The 19,386-nt window shown below is 41.1% G+C and overlaps 1 protein-coding gene across 4 annotated transcripts in view; it reads left to right on the top strand.

The window, feature by feature from the left end:
- LOC117442425 (receptor-type tyrosine-protein phosphatase T-like) overlaps positions 1-19,386 on the top strand; it is a 134,496-nt gene that overhangs the window by 46,697 nt on the left and 68,413 nt on the right. For all 4 annotated transcript variants that reach the window (XM_071202415.1, XM_034078422.1, XM_034078420.1 and 1 more), the window contains exons 6-8: positions 10,726-10,818; positions 11,244-11,353; positions 18,811-18,898. In XM_071202415.1, coding sequence (XP_071058516.1) covers positions 10,726-10,818; positions 11,244-11,353; positions 18,811-18,898 — 291 coding nt within the window. The remainder of the gene's footprint in view (positions 1-10,725; positions 10,819-11,243; positions 11,354-18,810; positions 18,899-19,386) is intronic.

Here is a 19,386-nt window from a genome sequence, read left to right as displayed (position 1 = left end):
GGCCATTTTTTCCATCTGACTTCATATTGACCATTTTTAACAACAGAGGGTGCTACATAACACACTTTCAGGAAAAGTTACCGACTGGGAGACTTGAATATTTTATTGAAAAAAAGTTACATACAATTAAGAAATCGCTGCGGGTAAAATGTACCCGTTGGCGGTTCTAGAGTTAACAGCATATTTCTTCATACAATACGTGTGTTTTGCACGTTTATTCCAAGTTGGGTTGTACTGCAGATATGTTCTTTATCATAACGAACATTCTTCTTTAATATAGAACGACGGGAGGGCGATAGAACTCAATAAGAAAACATCTGATTCTAGCATTTCTCCTTTTAATTATTTTCTTAGTTTAAATGTGAGCACATTTTCTTAATTGTATTGCTAAAGTTACTTAAAGTATCTAAGCTAGCTGTCCACTTAATGTGATAAGACTAATCCTAAACCTTACCCTAACCCGAGACTAGTTAACTCAAAAAAAGAAAATATGCCCACCAGAGCAAACACAATCAATATTCTTCGTAATATTTTTCTACTGATCATTTGTGTGTATCTGTTTAGCCAATCATGCTCCATTCTCCACGTTGACCTCCCTTAGGGTTATTAACCTATCCATAAATATAAAGTGGCCTCCAAGCGTAACTGGATTTCATTATTAAGTGAAGCGATAGAAAACATTTCATTCTTAAAGTAAGACTCCTCCATTTAGATACATTCCAATACCTTTCAGGCTTTTGAAAATGGATAATGGTACCAGGAGCCTGGACGCTGCCAGTGAGGATAGCTTTTTAATAGCTTAAAGAGAGAGGCAGAGCAGAGAAAGAGAGAAGAAGAAAGTTATTAAGAGGACAGTGAAAGAGACATACAGATTGAGGGATCAAAGACGGGGAGACGGAGCGTATCCAGTACGCAATGCAGAGGAGGGTTTAACTCGGTCTGTGTGTTTTCTTTTTGAACCAGCTGCACAGATTTCTCCTTAGCTCAGGTGTTTTCTCAGCTATGGAAATGGAATTTCTCACACACACACACACACACACACACACACACACACACACACACACACACACACACACACACACACACACACACACACACACACCTCATGACATCTTGCATCCATAAGCACCCAGCTGGCACTCACACACAAATATATGCACAAAGAGACAAGGACACATCCGAAAGTTACACATGTGCACACAGGAACACACCCTCAGATATCCGTATGCACAGACACCCCGCGCAGTGTTAACATTGATGCGACGTAAATCCACTGGATCAGTGAAAAGCCACCGCTGCATGGCGTGCATCTCATGTGCAAACACGTTTTCCTTCGAAAAATCAATTTCACAGACTGATGTATGTTAAAAGGCTACGCAACACTGTTCCCTGTCACTTCACAAAGCAAGCGTCAGCCTTTTGTGGCCAGCCAAGGACAGCCCGTCGCATGACTTCTTAGCACAGAAGTCCTGTTTCCCCATGAATCAGGAGCTTCTCCTGGTTAACTAGGTACACACAGGTGAACACTGACACTGATAGAAGCACAGAGGCGTCCCGGGAACCTTGGACACCAAAGAGAAAGCTCGATGCAAATTCCTGTTTGCCTTTTCAAGGGCTTTCAAAACAAAGATTAAGCACATTAGACCATATCCCCTTTAATCCATACATAATGGTTCCAAAGCAATGGCTTTAGTGGAGACACCATTTTGGAGATGATGAGACTTCACAGAATCGTCTTGTTCTTTGTGATTTACTGCTTCAATATTCTGATGTGGATGGATGCTGCACAGAAGATGTGCTGAAGCCAAGCACCGTATGTACATGAAGACCAAACAGACAATGTGAAGGCCCATCGATGGTGCCGTAACGTGCTCCTCGGCTTCTGCCGGGTCCAGAGTTGGGAAGTGGTTATTTGGAAGTGTCCATGAGCTTTAAGACGTAATGTGGAAATGGAGTGGACACGACTGACTGAATATGCTCAATGAAAGGCAGCTCTTCCATCTGTAAGCGGAACATATGCTTTAAAGTTACCCTTTCAACCCTGATGTGAGTCATGTTTAAAATAAAACACCACATATATATTTAAACAATGTGCATTCATATGCTGAATGTGTTGGTTGACAGAAGCCATCGGGAACACAGATTGTTTTCTTTGGGATATTTAGAAAAGGGAGAATGATTGTAGATATGGATAAGGAGAAAGAGTAGTGGAAGAGGGTTCAGCAGGCCAGTGTCATACACAGTATCAAAAGTGAGGCACCCTTTACTTTTCAATGCATATTTGACTGAAGGAACAGATGAAATCCCTGCCAGCAGACCTCACTGATGTGTCTTTCGCTGGGTATTTTGAAGATGCAACAACTGCCCTGCCACAGTGGAGGAGGACGCTGGTCCAGAATCACCTACTGTGTAGAAAGCCCATCATATCTACCCACAGTGCTGGAAGTAGTTTTTCCAAAGCATTACTGAAGGGCAATTATTTTCCTCCAGCCTAGTTCAGCTAAGCATCAGGTGATTATGGCTAATGGTAGTCATTTTGTTCGGCCATAATGTGACAGTGCTAGGTAATTGAAGGTGAGAGCATGTTTGAGAGATTGTGAATTTCAACCTTTATGTGCTCAGGGAAGATTGAGCCTCTGTGCTCTTTTCAAGCCACTTCTTATAACGCTTATATTCACACCTAGTGGTCTTTCCCTCCCACTTCCTTTGACTAGTCCGTCTGCTTCGCGGTCTGACAGTCTGACATCTGTTCCAACGCCTTTTGTGGTCACTTTCATTATATTTACCTTCACCTATAGCTGTACATATAGATTTTACGTTCAGTTGTTGAGGATAGAAACGTAATAATGCACAAATGTAATTTCCATTTTTATTTCCAAGTTTCATATTGAGATCAATATCAATACTGACAATATAAATAGTTGAAATAATAGCATTTTAAGAACTCTTAATTTGAAACTACTCCCTGGGGTGCCATTGCAACACCCAAAGCTTCATGCGATGGCTAATGGTCATTAATGAAAGAAATCCAGATTATTACACAGCCACATACTAAATAATCTAAAGCATGGCTTCCACCCAGAACAAGTAGTCCGTTCCACTTGGTACCGGTGGCTGGAACTGCGGAAACAACAACGTAACTTAAAATGACGGCATGGAGGTTTTTTGTAACTGTCCAAGTCTGTTTACATTTTCTCTTCCATTAACATTAACATTTTCCTGTAAGTGTTTACTTCCTGTCTTTCTTCTTCTGCTGTTCCCTTTAGTGTGTTCTTCCTATTTCCCTTCTTCTGTTGACTTCTCTTCTTCTTGTCATTACTGGGCACAGTCGAGCCATCATTAATCAAAATGTTCGTGCTCTCCACAAATATAACAATTCATATTCCAAAAGTATTCCCTGGTGTTTTATGATGGAGAAAGCTGTTGTTATTTCTTGTTAATAAGAAATAACAACCCTTGAAATGTCCAAATTGACCAATCAGAATGGAGTATTTAACAAAACACAGGCCTTGTTATAATCACAATTTCAATGTTTAGCGAGTCAACAAGTGATTTGGCCCAGCATATAGGACAGGAAGTGTATAAACTGGAAGATTTCAATGAAACATAAGCTTGAATAATATATTGGTTTATTTGTCCATGCACGGTAGAAAAACAGGCATACATTTGTATACAATGTCGCATTACTTTACTCCCTCACATCTCAAATGATCTTCATCCACGGCCAGCAGAAGCCTATGCTTACTGTATATGAGCAGATGGTGGCAACAACAAGCTTTATCCAGCATCCTCAGATGAAATGATAACATAATACATATTTCCGTCCACCAGCCTCTTTCTTTCAGACACACACTTGTGAGTCAGTGTTGAGTGTCAGAAGAAGGGAGGTGAGATTGAGGTTAACGCTGGTATACTGTCTAGACCAGCTGATCCCTGTGAACTGCAGCCCAGATATATTTTCTGCTGCCTCTCTGTCTCCTCCTCCATTTGTAGCTTCTTTTATTTTCGCTTTTTCTCTGGCTCTTCTTTATGTGAGGCATCCTCAGGTCTTGGTTTTTATTCCATCTCATCACAATGCTAAACAATTAAGTATCTCTATGTTTGGAATATGTATCTTTGTTACACAAGCTGAATGTATGTCTAACTTCCTGTTCTCTATCTGTTCACTCGTTGAACCTGTTCTATTTGAATGAAGAACCCATTAACAGTTGACGGGCACATTGACTTGAATCTAACCCCGTAAAATGATGACCATATGGTATGGCCTAGTATGCTCTGCAAAGCTAGTAATCGCATTGTATTGGAAACCAAGATTTAAGGAAAAAAATGAATAAATATGAAACAAATATACTGATAATGTCAAGTAAATATTTGATATCAAAGGACGAAGATTACTTTGGAGAATTAAAGCCCTGATGCGATCAAGGATCTTTTTCTTAACTTTGTCTGTCTACATTGTATCTACTGCTTTCTGTCTACATTGGACAGCAGCTCAGTTACACTTTTAGTTTCCATACTTTATTCTCGCGGCTCACTGTTCCACTATCTGACTTTAATATATTTCAAATATCGGAGTGATTTGTCATCCACACCGGCCCGGCTTTGCAGCAAAATAAAATGAAGTTGAACCTGACCCTGTACTCCAGAGAAAGACCAAAAGAAAGTAAACTCTGTCTCCACATTTATTCCACCTTTATAAAACTCCAGACACATGTCCACCAGCTTTTAATATTTAATTTCAAAAAGTTTTAGAACATTTTAAAGGTTCGTATCAGTATGTAGTGTCTCTCCTGTGTCATGTCTCCATGCTTTAAAGTTCAAAAAGCTATCTGTTTTTCTCATACTGCCTGTGCTGCAGCACCTCTTTTCACCCTCTGTCTGAAACCAGAGCCCAGTCTGCTCTGGCTCTGTTGTGATTGGTCAACCCCTTAGAGATGCCCTGCCCTTTAGCGTATCACGTACAATATGTTGGAGTGCTAGCCAATGGACGCGCAATGTTACGTAGTGATGTCTCTATGTTAACTCCCTGTGGCGGGAACTTTGGGATTTGAGCCTTTGCAGACCATTTACATGCACAGAAACCTATATAACACACTCAAATAAAGTTAAAACCCCAAAATGCATAATAGGGTCCCTTCGAGAAATTGTGTAAATTCAAGGAGACCTAGCTTCTATAAAGTATCAAGGCTGTTGCATCTCCAAGTAGTTACACAGCACAGTGGATTGTCTTGTTTAAACTAAATAGACAGTATTGGATTATTACTGATTGTATCCAAGGGTGTAGATCAGAGGTGTCAAACTCAAGGCCCGGGGGCCAAATCCGGCCCGCGGCTTCATTTTATGTGGCCCCGCAAGAGCTTGCAAAGAATATAATACGTTTATTATACGGTTACATGCCACTTTACAGAAGCAGGTTGCCCATAAACTACATGTCCCACAATGCATCTCGTTTTGTGACATTGCGCACTGAAGAGACTTGCAATTATTTCCCCTGGACTTCTGCTTTCAGACGTAGCTAATTACTAAGTTATTATCCTATCCGATAATAATCCAATTCAGAGGCAATAATGTCATATTATATATTATTTTATATATATATATTATATATAGTTACAACCGGCCCTTTGAGTGCATCCTTTATGCGAATGTGGCCCGCAATGAAATTGAATTTGACACCCCTGGTGTAGATGATGAACGGTTATATTGTCGAAGTCTTTAGTGATTAACATCATTTCCATTTCAGATTCAATTATTATTTGATTGTTCCTGATATAATTAGTGTGTGTGGGGGCATGAATAAGAACAGGGTATGGAAATGATGATCCTCTATAAGGACAGTTGCTTCTGTAATGGAGTCATTTTCTTTGTTATGATTGAGTTTAACAGTAATTGCTAGTTGGGGGGTATAAAGGATATGGGTGAATTACATTGAATTATGCAATGACTGCAGAGAAAGCTGGCAGTTTTCCATTTCAATCATGTGCAAGTATATTTTGAACACAGTCATGGTCCACAGCTTTATTATTATTTATTCTTTCTATAGCAAAATACAGAACATATGATCCTCGATAGAGTGATGCAGAGATGATTTAGTTTTGTAGGCAGCCCAGGAATAAGCATCGCAGGGGCTCCCTCGACAAAACGCTATGGGATGTTTCCATTGGAGTCAAGAATATTACAGAAAAGATTATCTGTGGCAAACACACTAAACACATTTTGTTTAGCAGGATAATGTCGACATATTTACAACACTTTAATGAAGTGTAAATACAATTGACAGAAGTAAAAAGCTATGGGCTATACAAAAAACGACATGTGGCCAATGCTAAGCTAAAGGCGGCTAACATTTGAAGTGATAATGTTTAGCAGCCTCTTTTAGCCACTTGTTAGCAAACACTGTTGCTATGACACAGTAAAGAGTCAGACATTCACCAGTGGGGGTATTTACTGTTGTCGTAGAACAAAACGTTAAAGTCTCTTCAGCCTGTGTTAACTACAGACCTTATTTCAGAGGCAAAATGCTGACTCACGTCCGGGTTTTAGGACTGCACCGCATTCTATATGCAAGTCAATAAAAGAGAATTGAATGCAGCCGCTGTCATAATCAAGCAGATGCAGCATTATAGTTATATAAATCCCGCAAAGTAAGGCAAAGAAGTAAACAAAGCTTACAGAGAAAGATAACTGTCGAAGACTTAAACATAAAAGCAACATATAGAAACACAGATACAGACGTCTGAGGCGAAGGACTTAGGAGTTAACATAGTGATACTCTGAGCCAAGCCATCCATAACGGCATCTTAATAAAGTCACAGAGTGGGAAGAGGGAACTTTATGTAGCACACTGCCAAGCATGAAGGACTGCATTAACATACATACTCCCTGACAGTGGAAACGGCCTTCACACACACATGGGAAACAGGTTCAACACACACTCACATTTTTCTTCTCTTTTAAAATCAATCGCAACTCTCTTATCAAACACACACTCGACGCTCTCCGTATGTCTCTATATCAACACACACACACACACACACACACACACACACACACACACACACACACACACACACACACACACACACACACACACACACACACACACACACACACTCTCTCGTGAATGTGGGGTCAATACATCTCCCCATTAGCATTGAGATGTCTTCATCATAGTCAGTGTTGTGGAGCTGCCGCTATGACTGCATTTCATGCCTGGCTTAATGCATATTTGACCATGGGGTGATGCACACACACACACACACACACACACACACTCACAAACACACCCACACACGCACACACCCGCATACACCCACATTTTCTAATACTGAAAGATAGGCATGCAAAAGCACATGCTTGTGTAAGTGCCGGAGTGTGCTTACACACACTCGTATACACACATATACCATGTACCTCACATCAATGGATAAACGAACGGTATGAACACATTTAACCGATTATAAAACGCACACCTCCGACCGTGAAGCCAGCTGCCTGGACTATTCAGAGATGAAGGATATGAGCTGCTTTGTGTTCAAATGTATTTATCAAAAGAAAAACCAGTGGTAGGAGAAAGGAGTACTAAGGAAGGATGGAAAGAGTTTATAAAGATACATGGGGTGGATTGAAGGGCTGGAGTTCATTCGTACTTGAACTATAGTCTGAAGGGGAAGTGTGAAGTACATCCTGGTTGTGTTTCGGAGAGCGGACAGTTTGTCCTTGCCTGTTCTCGGCTCTCTTTTTCTCTTCAACTCTTTACTCCTGTATTTCCTACACCTCTCCTCTCCAAATGTCTCTCCTGTCTCACATTTCTTTCACTCTCATCTGCCCTTTTCCCTTGTTTCCTGACTTCTTCCATGTCTTAATGGTGCAGTGCAGTGATGATGTATTGTTGTAAGCCGACCCGGAAGTTAGCATCGCAAGGGCCCCCTGGACAAAATGATTTTGAATGTAAATAAGATTTTTGGGAAACTCATTTTCATTATAGTTACACGTTTTGTTAAGCAGGAACATCTCCACATATTAACACCAGGTATACAATAGTTGAAGCGTAAATGAAATTGCCATAAGTAAAAATCTAATGTTAGCCTATAAAATAACTAAATTAGGATTGCTTGGCTGCGTATCACCACTGCTAAGATAAAGGCAGCTAATGTTCTTGTAATACCATTTAGTAGTCTTGTTTAGTCACTTTTTTTTTACGCTGTAGAACAAAGCGCGAAAATGTCTTCAGCCTCGGTTACCCATTATTTTAGGCATCTGGCGGCTTTCCACCTCTCCCCTTTCAGTCACTCATTCCAATTATTCATTATGTCTTATGTCTATGTCTACTCTTGTATCAATCCTATCACACATCATGACTTAAGCTCGTAATACACAATTTCATATACTATGTAGTTTGTTCAGCGCTTTGTCCTGTCTCTCAACACTAACAGGGCACTGTCACAGTGGGAGCAGCAGACCCCTGCGTTCGGCTCATTCTTCATCCGTTTAGGGAAGCCAGTGTTTAGATTGGCTTATGGAGAAGCCACTTAACGGCATTAATGAATCCACAGCCATCATTAACATGCAAATAGATCCATTAAGGAAACATAGAGTCCTGCAGTATTATATTACAAACCCTATTCCTTCTGAGAAACACACTTCAGTGAGTAACTGCCATACGGCAACAGCACTGAACAAAAGAACATTTATTAAAACCAACTCAACTATAACAACTATCTTATAATGCGGGCATGGACATGTCATGCTTTTACGGTTATTACCCGTCCCCTGGTGTGTTATGTAGCTCTATGCATGTAAACGGTCTGCAGAGTCACACACCCTCAAAGTACACAGAGAATACCTGTCTATGCTGCCCCAGAACGCCTCGGTGGACATTTCTCTTTTTCCATTGTTTATTTCTTGGGTATAGTGACGTAACGTAACGTCCGCGGAGCCGTTAAGTTTGGACCAATCCGCTGACTTCCTCACACACAAACACTCGGCGGGACGTTCGAGGCTCGCTGCTGCGAGGAGCGGACAGTGTGAGCTGGCTCACTGGTGTGGGGTCGGCGAGACAGCGAGACACCGCGGAACTCAGCCTGAGCACACACACAAACTCCCAGCCAGGCTGCGGGTGTGTGTGTGTCTCGCTGTCTTGCAGACGGCCACTGGGCTCACAGGGAGAGGGGGGGGGAGCTCCAACAAGCCGTGTAGGACAGAGAGTGAATACACAGACTATACAGAGATGCTGTGAGAAACCAATGTGAGTTTGGAAAATTGCACAATATAAATCTATTCTAGGCGACCTCAACCATGGAATTATGATCAGTAGAAATGGCCATGACATGGGACCTATACAACTGCAACGAAAGTAAAAAAAACAATGTAATATCCTTTTCAGTTTCACAGAACACAAATTGGGTTATTTAGATAATATGTTTACATGATTTTGTTGTGCAATAAAACAACCAGAGAAGCGATCTGCAAGGAAACATTGCACACCGTGGTCCCATCTCGATGTCATCGTACTATAATACGATGGCTGCACGACGGCATTGCGAGGGCTTCACGGCGTCGTGTTGCCTTCCTAAGACAATCGGGCAGCTTCTTGTTTCCTTCGTATTGTCTTCGTGAGGCAAAAAATGCCCGATGGCACCGATGATCACACGAAGTAAAGACGAAGATGACACGATTTGACAAGATGCCCTCGCGCTGGCCTTACGAAGGGCAAAATGTACACACGAATTCAACACGGAAATGAACCTTCGCAAGGTCTTTCGGCAATTTTTTGGCATGCCAAAGATTTTGCGACCGCTCACGAAGTTGCTGCCGGAGCCTGAGAAACTCCACCGGCGGTCATACGATGGCTTGAGATGCCCTCACGAATGGGCCGATGCTGTTACAGAGCCGAATTTGAACATGTCCTTTATCGTGTGTCCATCGGGTGTCAATTTCTTTATGGAAAACTAAAATTAGGGTTAGGGTTCCCCAAAGTATTTCAATAATGTCAGTTCCCCAGGATTAGCTGAGAGAAAAAGAGAAGACACGTGGTGGAAACAAATAGACCTTATATTAAATGAATCACACTGGTACATTGTTCTTCCTTCTCTAACGGAGAGTGAATGGAGCATTTGTATTGCTGCATCAAGTGTCCTCCACCAAAAGCGCTTTGGGTCCTCTGTTTCAGCTCTTGACAATCCTTGATCAGTCCCTCCGTCCCACTGAACCTTCTTCCTCCATCTGTGCTGACAAATAAAACCCATGCTCTCATCCAATCAATCTGTCTGTTCGTTAATTAGTGGAGAGATATTCCAATTAGCCGTCCTATCGTCATGCCCACCAATCAAGGTGGTGTCAATCAAGGGTGTTAAATGACTCATTCATCTAACCATAAGCAGCCAATATGTATTTCTTCTAGACTATATTTGGAGACATTTTAGAAATGATTGAGATATTTTTTATTCTTTTATTATACAGTACTGTGAAAAGAGCCGTTCTGCATACTGACTGGTTGTACTTTTGATACATGAAGTACATGTTGCCGTTTTCCCAACTTTTAGTACAATATTTTAAGACATTGTTTTTTCTACTTTAACTTAATTAGTTATTCTTCCACCACCCAACTTTTCTCACCTGTGATGTGTCCATACTGTGCACAGTACTGAGAGTGGGTGGGGGAATTATTATAGGTAGGATGTTTGTTGTCATGGTAACTTACTCTTTCTCTCTTTCTATTAACAGACAGTAGCCAGGCTTCGCTCGCCCAGCCCTCTCTGACCCTTCAGAGTTTTCCTTACGGAGGCTGTGAGTCTGTGGAGATCTCCTACCAGAGCGGTACATGCACAAAGCCTTGACACTGTGTTAGTTAGTTAGTACTTAGTAGGTTAGTAGTTAGTTAGTACGTTAGTCGGTTAGCTAGTTAGTTAGACCAATGTTATAATGATTATACTTTATTGATGTGTGATATAGAGGTTAGTAATTTTGTAACATGCCTGATACAAGTTGTTGTAAGCTTGTTTGACGATAAAACAATCAGACATAGCTAGTAAGTTAGTTTAAAAAGTCAGTGAGATTTACTTATTTAACTATTCCCATCAATATACTGCGTTGTCTTATTCTTGGATAAAGCTCAAGACGCTACTTAGCTTATTTATTGATTGAGTAAAAGTTAGCTATTTTACTCAGCAGTTGTTCAACAACATACACATACTAACTGCATCCCGCTGTTTATATAAAAACATTGTATTTCTGTACTGCAGGTCAGTTCCAGGCGGGTCAGTTTCAGCCAGCTATTCGAGTCGCAGACCTCCTGCAGCACATCACCCAGATGAAGTGTGGACAGGGCTACGGTTTCAAGGAGGAATATGAGGTGAATACACACACACACACACACACACACACACACACACACACACACACACACACACACACACACACACACACACACTCTCACACACAGAGGCTTATAATGAGAACAACAAGAACATCTTCAGATGGACAACATTACAAGCAGCCATTAGTAAGAAGGTCAAAGGTTTGCTGCTACAGCACATAGATAACATGTGTAATAAACTGTTTGTGTGATGCCTGAATGTATAATTATTACCGCTGGTAAAATAGTGATTCAAAGAGAAAAGGATTGTCTTTTTTGCTGTATGTGACTTTTAAAAAGCCGAAAGCCAATATCTGGATGTTATCTTAGCGTCTTTCAGCCCCTATGGCCCGTAATAGCATATCAGCAATATGAGCATTCAAAGTCAAAACAAGAATCAAAGGCAGATTTGACTGAAAATATATTTGAATTGAATTGCTCACAAAATACTTACTGCACAATAAAAATGATCATTATAGTAAATGGAGTAAAACTGCGTCAGACGAGACGAGATGCCTTTTTGCATCGAGCTGAAATCTCATACATCACTCATTTGCATAAGAACACATTTAAAAGAGAGTTGTTGTTTTTTTTCTGCAGATTGATTTGTGCCTTTTCCGAGGCCCAGATGATCAGATTTTAGTTCACATTTCAATAACTGATATGAAAATAAAACACGTTAACGGCATCTCCGGCTTGTTAATTAGATTCCTTTATTTTGCCAACGCTGCATCCATATTTCCTCTCCGTCCCTGCTGTCGCTTCCCAGTTGTGCAGTGTGTGTGTATGTGTGTGTGAAGGAGAGAGATTGGATTTGGTTTTATGGCTGGAGACCCTTATCAATTATTAACCCTTTACCTCATCAATATTGATGATCCGCAAAACAAACAGGGACGGTAAAACTCTCCTCTCCTTACTTTCTTTCTTTGTTTTACAGTTTGAGTCGTAGAGTGGTGCAGTGTTTAGAAGCTAGCATTACAGCGCTCCTTTCACCAACTAGACCTTAGGATTGTTCTTGTGCATTACGGAATAATGCAGAAATACGATTTTTGGTAAACACACCAAATATAATATATTTACACGTTTTGTTCGGCAGGATAATCTACACATATAACCGACGCTTTTAGAATAGTTGAAGTTTAGTAAGTGCAATCACCAGAAGTAAAAAGCTAACGTTAGGCTAAAGAAAAAAATCACCAACGCTAAGCTAAAGGTGGCTAATGCTGATGTGATTTTATTCCGTAGTAAACCTAAACAACTCTTGAACTTGTGTTAATCACTGATCAAAATGCAAGCATCTAACCAAAACACAAACATGTGATACATGCTAACCCATTCTGTCTTTACTCTCATTTGGCCCAAGTTTCTTCTTTTTCACAACACCTTGTTCTCCCCCCGACTTCAATTTCCCTTTCAAGCTTTGCTCAGCTTGAGTCATCGTTTCATTTAGCCTTTACTCCTATTTCTTTCTTACTCTCTCCTTCTTTTCCAGTTTCCTAATCTTCTGTTCATCCCATGTCATGTTTCAGTTTTTGTCAGACTTCCTTAGTCTCCCACACCCCTGCTCTCTACGGCTTCTGTTTGTCTCCCTCTCTCTGCCGGGCCTGACTGTTTGTTTGGAGCAGTTCATCAAAAGCAGACGTTTTTACAATCATTCTTTTTCATACGCACTCTTCCATGGGATCATTTTCCTTCCAAATCCTCATTCCCTTGCTTTGGTCATGTATCCTTGTTAATAGAATCCTTCCTGTCTTCACTTTGTTCTTCCTTCTTTTACTTTGTGTCCGTCCCTGAAAATGAATCTTTGAAAAGTCTGCTTCTCTCTATCACCCGCTCCCATTTTCAAAATAATGAACATTTTCTATTAGCAGCTCTGCATGCATGTTGAAAATGGTCCCTCTGTGATGCCGTACGTTTTGTTTTCATTTACTTCCTGTCACTTTGGTTTATACCCACTTATACCTTGCAGGAGTGTGTGTGTGTGTGTGTGTGTGTGTGTGTGTGTGTGTGTGTGTGTGTGTGTGTGTGTGTGTGTGTGTGTGTGTGTGTGTGTGTGTGTGTGTGTGTGTGTGTGTGTGTGTGTGTGTGTGTGTGTGTGTGTGTGTGTGTGTGTGTGTGTGTGTGTGTGTGTGTGTGTGTGTGTGCGCGCGCGTGCGTGCGTGCGTGGCCTAGCATTACTATACTTGTGGGGACCTGAATTTGTTTACACAGTCACGTGTGGGGACTCGCCTCCCTTATGGGGACAAATTGGAGGTCCCCATAAGGGGAATCATTACTTTTAGGGTGAAGACTTGGTTAGGGTAAGGGTAAGGGTTAGGGTAAGGGTAAGGTTAAGGGTAAGGGTTAGGGTTAGGCATGTGTTGGTTATGGTTAAGGTTAGGATAAGTCTCCAGGAAATGCATGTAAGTCAATGTAATGTCCCCTGAAGTGATGTATACATGGTGTGTGTGTGTGTGTGTGTGTGTGTGTGTGTGTGTGTGTGTGTGTGTGTGTGTGTGTGTGTGTGTGTGTGTGTGTGTGTGTGTGTGTGTGTGTGTGTGTGTGTGTGTGTGTGTGTGTGTGTGTGTGTGTGTGTGTGTGTGTGTTCATGAAGACAAAAACACAAAATAAGAATAATATCAATAATCTGAAAAAATGTAATACAAATTAAATATGTGTGGATGCGTGTGTGTCCATCACCACACCCCATATGGTGTGTGCTTGTCTCTGTGTGTGTGTGATGTGACCTCCAGTGCTGAAGCCCATTAACCCCACTAACAGCGACAGCAGCCTCGCTGTCAGAGTCGCTCCCCACTGGGATTACTCCTTTGGAATTACAATGAATATTTGCATAAAGACCGGTCAGTTGGTCAGGTTGTGCTGTTGTGAATATCCCACACATTTGAATGTTGATATGATAAAGGAAATGTATGTTCACGTTTTGAGAATGAGGTCAAACGTTTCTTCAGCTAGTTTCCTGTAGAACTGTATAACAAGATATATTTTTGAATGTTATTTATTGTGATAAACAAAGATTCCATCATGTTTCAAAGTGGTCGTGATTTCATAAATATAATTTATTCAGTATGTTGAACCGTGATTGCAGAAATTGTAACTTAATTACTCAATCTATAATACAGCAGAGTGTGTGTGTGTGTGTGTGTGTGTGTGTGTGTGTGTGTGTGTGTGTGTGTGTGTGTGTGTGTGTGTGTGTGTGTGTGTGTGTGTGTGTGTGTGTGTGTGTGTGTGTGTGTGTGTGTGTGTGTGTTGTCCTCTGTCCACCTACCTTTCTCTTTTTTAATACATAACCTTTATAATCCTGAAAAGCGGAATGCGCATGAGAGGAGTGTGATTAAGAATCTGTTTTGGCCAACCCACACCTTAAGCAACTACAACTACATACACACACACACACACACACACACACACACACACACACACACACACACACACACACACACACTTGCATAACCCTCCTACAGAATGACCCTATCTAAGATGTCTAAGAACTAATATTAGCAGCTTTCTTATTATACAAATGTTTGCAACACAAACACACACAGATGCACACACTACACACACACACAGTCTCATAGGCCCATATGCCACTTTAAGAGAACCCATTTTCTGCTTGAGCGATACGTTTAGGTGTCTGTTTGTCTGTCACAGTGTGTGTGTGTGTGTGTGTGTGTGTGTGTGTGTGTGTGTGTGTGTGTGTGTGTGTGTGTGTGTGTGTGTGTACACGTGCGTGTGGGTGTGTGTGTATGTGTATGTGTGTGTGTGCGTGTGTATATGTGTGTGTGACCTCTTCCAGTGTCTTCTAACGATTGTTCTAAATTAGACCGGTGTCCATATGGCGACCTTAGTGAGTTGGGGTTTGGTTTGAAAGTGATCGTACACACACACACACACACACACACACACATACACACACATTTCTGTATTATATATAGGGTTGCAAAGGGGCGTAACACAAAGAGCCCTTCTCCCTCCAAAAAGTCCCATTAAACATGCAAATCTTCCTTCACGCAATCCTCTGCATTTTAGCTAAACCCTTGCAGTCAACGGGCTCTTCCTGGGCCTCATCATCATCACTCTGAGTCTTCCTCTTCAGTGTCACTGTCCAGCCTGCTGAGGATGGCTCTGAGTCCGGCTCAAAGAGCCTAACGGTACATCCACACAGCAGCTTCAGAAGAATCTTCCAACGCTTCTCTGCCCGTTGACTTTGAATGGGGATGACGTCACTTTGCCTCGCTTTTCGCCGAACTGCATTGTGGGGGAGCGAAGCGAAGATTTCCAGGATTTCCAGGATTCCAAAGTTGAGCAATGTTCAACTTTTGAAGCTGAGCTGGAAGCGTCAGCCAATCAAACACGTTTATGCAAATCTGACAGTAGAAGTGCTAGCCAATCAAACCGCGTGTAAGCAGGGAGAACCAGACCGCAGTTCATTTCCTCATATTCCAAACGAGAAGTTACGGTAGCAAATCACCCGGTTCTTTACGACCAGAACTATTAACGGGATACAAACCGGAGGAACCCGGCATGGAGGGAGGTGGAGAGACAGTGGGTGAAACGGGTAGGTTTTCGCCTGTTTGGGGAGTTTATATATATATATATATATATATATATATTGCTCGCATAAAATCCCCGGGGTTTTTTTGCTTTGTATGTCGGGGGCGGGAGATTCATGTGATTGGTTGTTGGTCGCATTGCTCGCAAAAAATCCCCAAGCTGTCAGACACGCCCAGCTCCAAGATTTTCAAGATTTTTGAAAAGCTGCTGTGTGGACGTACCGTTAGGTTGGCCGAATGCCAACCAGGTTTTCCACTCTCACATGTGTGAGCCTGTTGCGAACCTTTGTGTGGTCTCAATAGCCATGCAGTGAGCAGTGTACTATGGCATGGATATTCAAGTGTACTTGAATGGCATCTGTTTGTTTTAGTCAAGATTATGCTAAAATATACTTTCCCCAACTATATTTAAGATCCCTATGAAGAGCCAACCTTCAATTTAGAAAATTCCCAGTTTATTCCCATGGAAAGTTTCCATCTTTGAAAATTCCCGGAATTGTGCAACCCTAATTATATACAGTCCTGTTTGCATGCCACATTAGATTGCATTCCCACACACTCATACTCCATAGATGAAGGAACTTGTAGTGAATGCTTCTCACATTAAGTACATGCTTAGCACACATCAACACACTTTCTGTCCTTGCTGTGTTTGTAAAGCTTTTCACATCCCAGCAGGGGGAAAGAACAATATGTCTTCTCTCCACTGAAAAAAAAAGACCCATTCCACAACTTCTTTTGTGTTCACACACCCCGCAGTCTTTACCTGCACTTGTTCATGTTGTGCTCCATCCACTGTGAAGTTCCTCCTCACTGCTGGTTGCATTTTAATTCAGTTTGAGCGCTTTACACCTGCCAATGAGGTTGGTCTTGATTGGCATCGTCGTTGGCCATCCTGTTGTCTGTTTATTAGAAAGGTATCCCAGAGTTGGCTGAAATGCTGCAGACACTTACCTGGCTAACGCATAATAAAAAATACCCGATTGAGATGAATAGAGCTGGGAATCTGCCAGTACAATTTCTTGCCACAACTTCTGTGCTGTGTTCACATGCGAGCTGAAAGGTCTACCAATAAGACTTAGAGTTGAGCAGCACTGCTTTTATGTACTTCTATTTCATACACCCATTGCAAATCCCTTCATAATGCTTACGTATAACAGGACTACATAAGTGCCACTTTATAAACATTCAAATCCTTCTAGAAATTGTATTTTAAACAAAAGTGTTTACTTAAATGTTGTCTATGGATTGGTCTGTCTCTGAACACTTTCTCACTTTGAATGATACAATTGTTCAATAAAAACTACCACTAGTAGAAAGAAAAAAAAAGCATTACATACTGTAGTTTGAAATACTATGTGAAATCACATAATGTTTTATGTGTATTTGGGCTGCATAATTCCGATAAAAATACAAAAATAAACTTTGATTATTGCCATATTTATTTAGCGATATTAAATAGAAAAACAATTTGAAGCATTATCCTCATTATCATTGAAACATATATGTGATAATGGTGCTATTCTTTAGGAGAAACAATGATTTGTAATAGAGAAGAATACTGATTGCGTGATACAATACTTGATTGAACCAGATTCCATTAGTTAAACTGCAAGAATGCCTCTCAGACATAAAGACATGGATGACCTGCAACTTTTTATTATTACACTCTGACAAAATAGAAGTCATTATACTTGGAACAAACTGTCCAACAATATCACTTCTTCGGATGGTGTTACCATGACCTCCAGCACCACTGTAAAACATCTTGGTGTCATCTTTGACGAGGATTTGTCTTTTAAATCACATATAAAGCACATTTCAAGGACTGTCTACTTCCATCCACGGAATATTTCAAAAATCAGGCACATCCTAAATCACAACAATGCAGAAACACTCATCCATGTCACCTCCAGGCTGGATTATTGCAATTCCCTTTTATCAGGCTGTCCGAACTCATCATTAAAGACCCTTCAATTCATACAAAATGCTGCAGCACGGCTTTTAACAGGAACGAAAAAGACGGACCGCATCACTCCTGTTTTAGCAGCATTGCACTGGCTCCCGGTTCAGTCCAGGATTGATTTTAAAATACTTACATACAAAGCGCTCATTGGTCAGGGACCATCCTACCTACAGGATCTTTTAGTCTCCTATTGCCCCTCTAGAGCATTAAGGTCCCAGAGTGCAGGTCTGTTGGTGGTTCCCAGAGTCCACAAAAAAAGATCAGGTGCTAGATCTTTCGGCTACCAAGCCCCGTTCCTCTGGAACCGACTTCCAGTGACGATTAGGGAGGCAGACGGTGTCCACACATTTAAGAGTAGGTTGAAGACTTTCCTCTTTGGTACAGCGTACAGTTAGGACTGGTTTTAAACCCCCTTTTAAACATCCTCATGGACCCTTTGTTTTATGGAATTGTAATTATTGTACTAACTGTATTTGTGTCATCGTGTTAATACCATTGGTAATTTCACATTCATCTTGTAAGATTAGTTTGTTGTTTTTACATTGTTTTACATTGTCAATTGTGTTTGTTGATTTGTGAAGCCCTCTGAGACAAATATGATTTGTGATATTGGGCTATATAAATAAACTTGAATTGAATTGATTAAGATATGTTCACATCATTTGCCTTAAAAACTTGCATTATTATTTTGTTGTTGCTTTAATCAAAAGTGAATTGCTGTTAGCTTTGCCTTCTTGTGAAAACTCTCCTTAACCCCTCCCTGCCCTATGTGGCACAGAGTCAGTTTTCTCTGCATTCATATTCATGTTACTATTTTAACTTCTGCCGGCCCATGTGTCAGTGTACAAGCTCTGGGCATCTTGCCATATGTGCATGCATATTTTTGTGTTCATAACTCAACATGAAACTCTTGTGCACGTGTTCGTGTGTGTGTCCAGGCCCTGGCGGAGGGGCAGACTGCGCCCTGGGAGACGGCCAAGAAGGACGAGAACCGCAACAAGAATCGCTATGGCAACATCATCGCTTGTGAGTACTGCAATGACATGGACGGACTAAGGAGTACTCTTTGCTAAATATGGCTATGGTCCTTTAGCTCAGTTTGAATTAAGTTAGGCCTGGTGAAATTTGGTTTGGTTACGTTTTGTCTGGGTTGGTTTTGGTTTGGCTTATTTCAGTTGTGTTGGTCTAAGTCTGGTCCGATTTGGTTTGTTGGTTATTTTTGTGTCATTTAACTTCAATTAGATGTTTATTAGATACAGATAACTTTCTCTGTTTAGAGTCCTGCCTGAACAAAGCTTGGTTTGGTTTGTTTCCTTGTCATTTTCAGTTGCTAGCGGTTTGGTAGAGTAATATCATGACTGAATGGGTACGCCTCAAACACCTTCAAGTAATCCCCATGTTGTGTTAGAAGATAGCCAAAGAGACAGATTAGGACTGTTTAACTGTTTATGTACTTCTCAAAATTGATTTTAACATTTCAATTATCTGAAGGTACCAGAAGTGAGAATCACACA

Source organism: Pseudochaenichthys georgianus, unplaced genomic scaffold (assembly GCF_902827115.2).
Source record: "Pseudochaenichthys georgianus unplaced genomic scaffold, fPseGeo1.2 scaffold_427_arrow_ctg1, whole genome shotgun sequence".
NCBI classification, from domain to species: Eukaryota; Metazoa; Chordata; class Actinopteri; order Perciformes; family Channichthyidae; genus Pseudochaenichthys; species Pseudochaenichthys georgianus.
The sequence above is the reverse complement of the archived record's forward strand: the minus strand, read 5'-3'. Positions and strand labels throughout refer to the sequence as shown.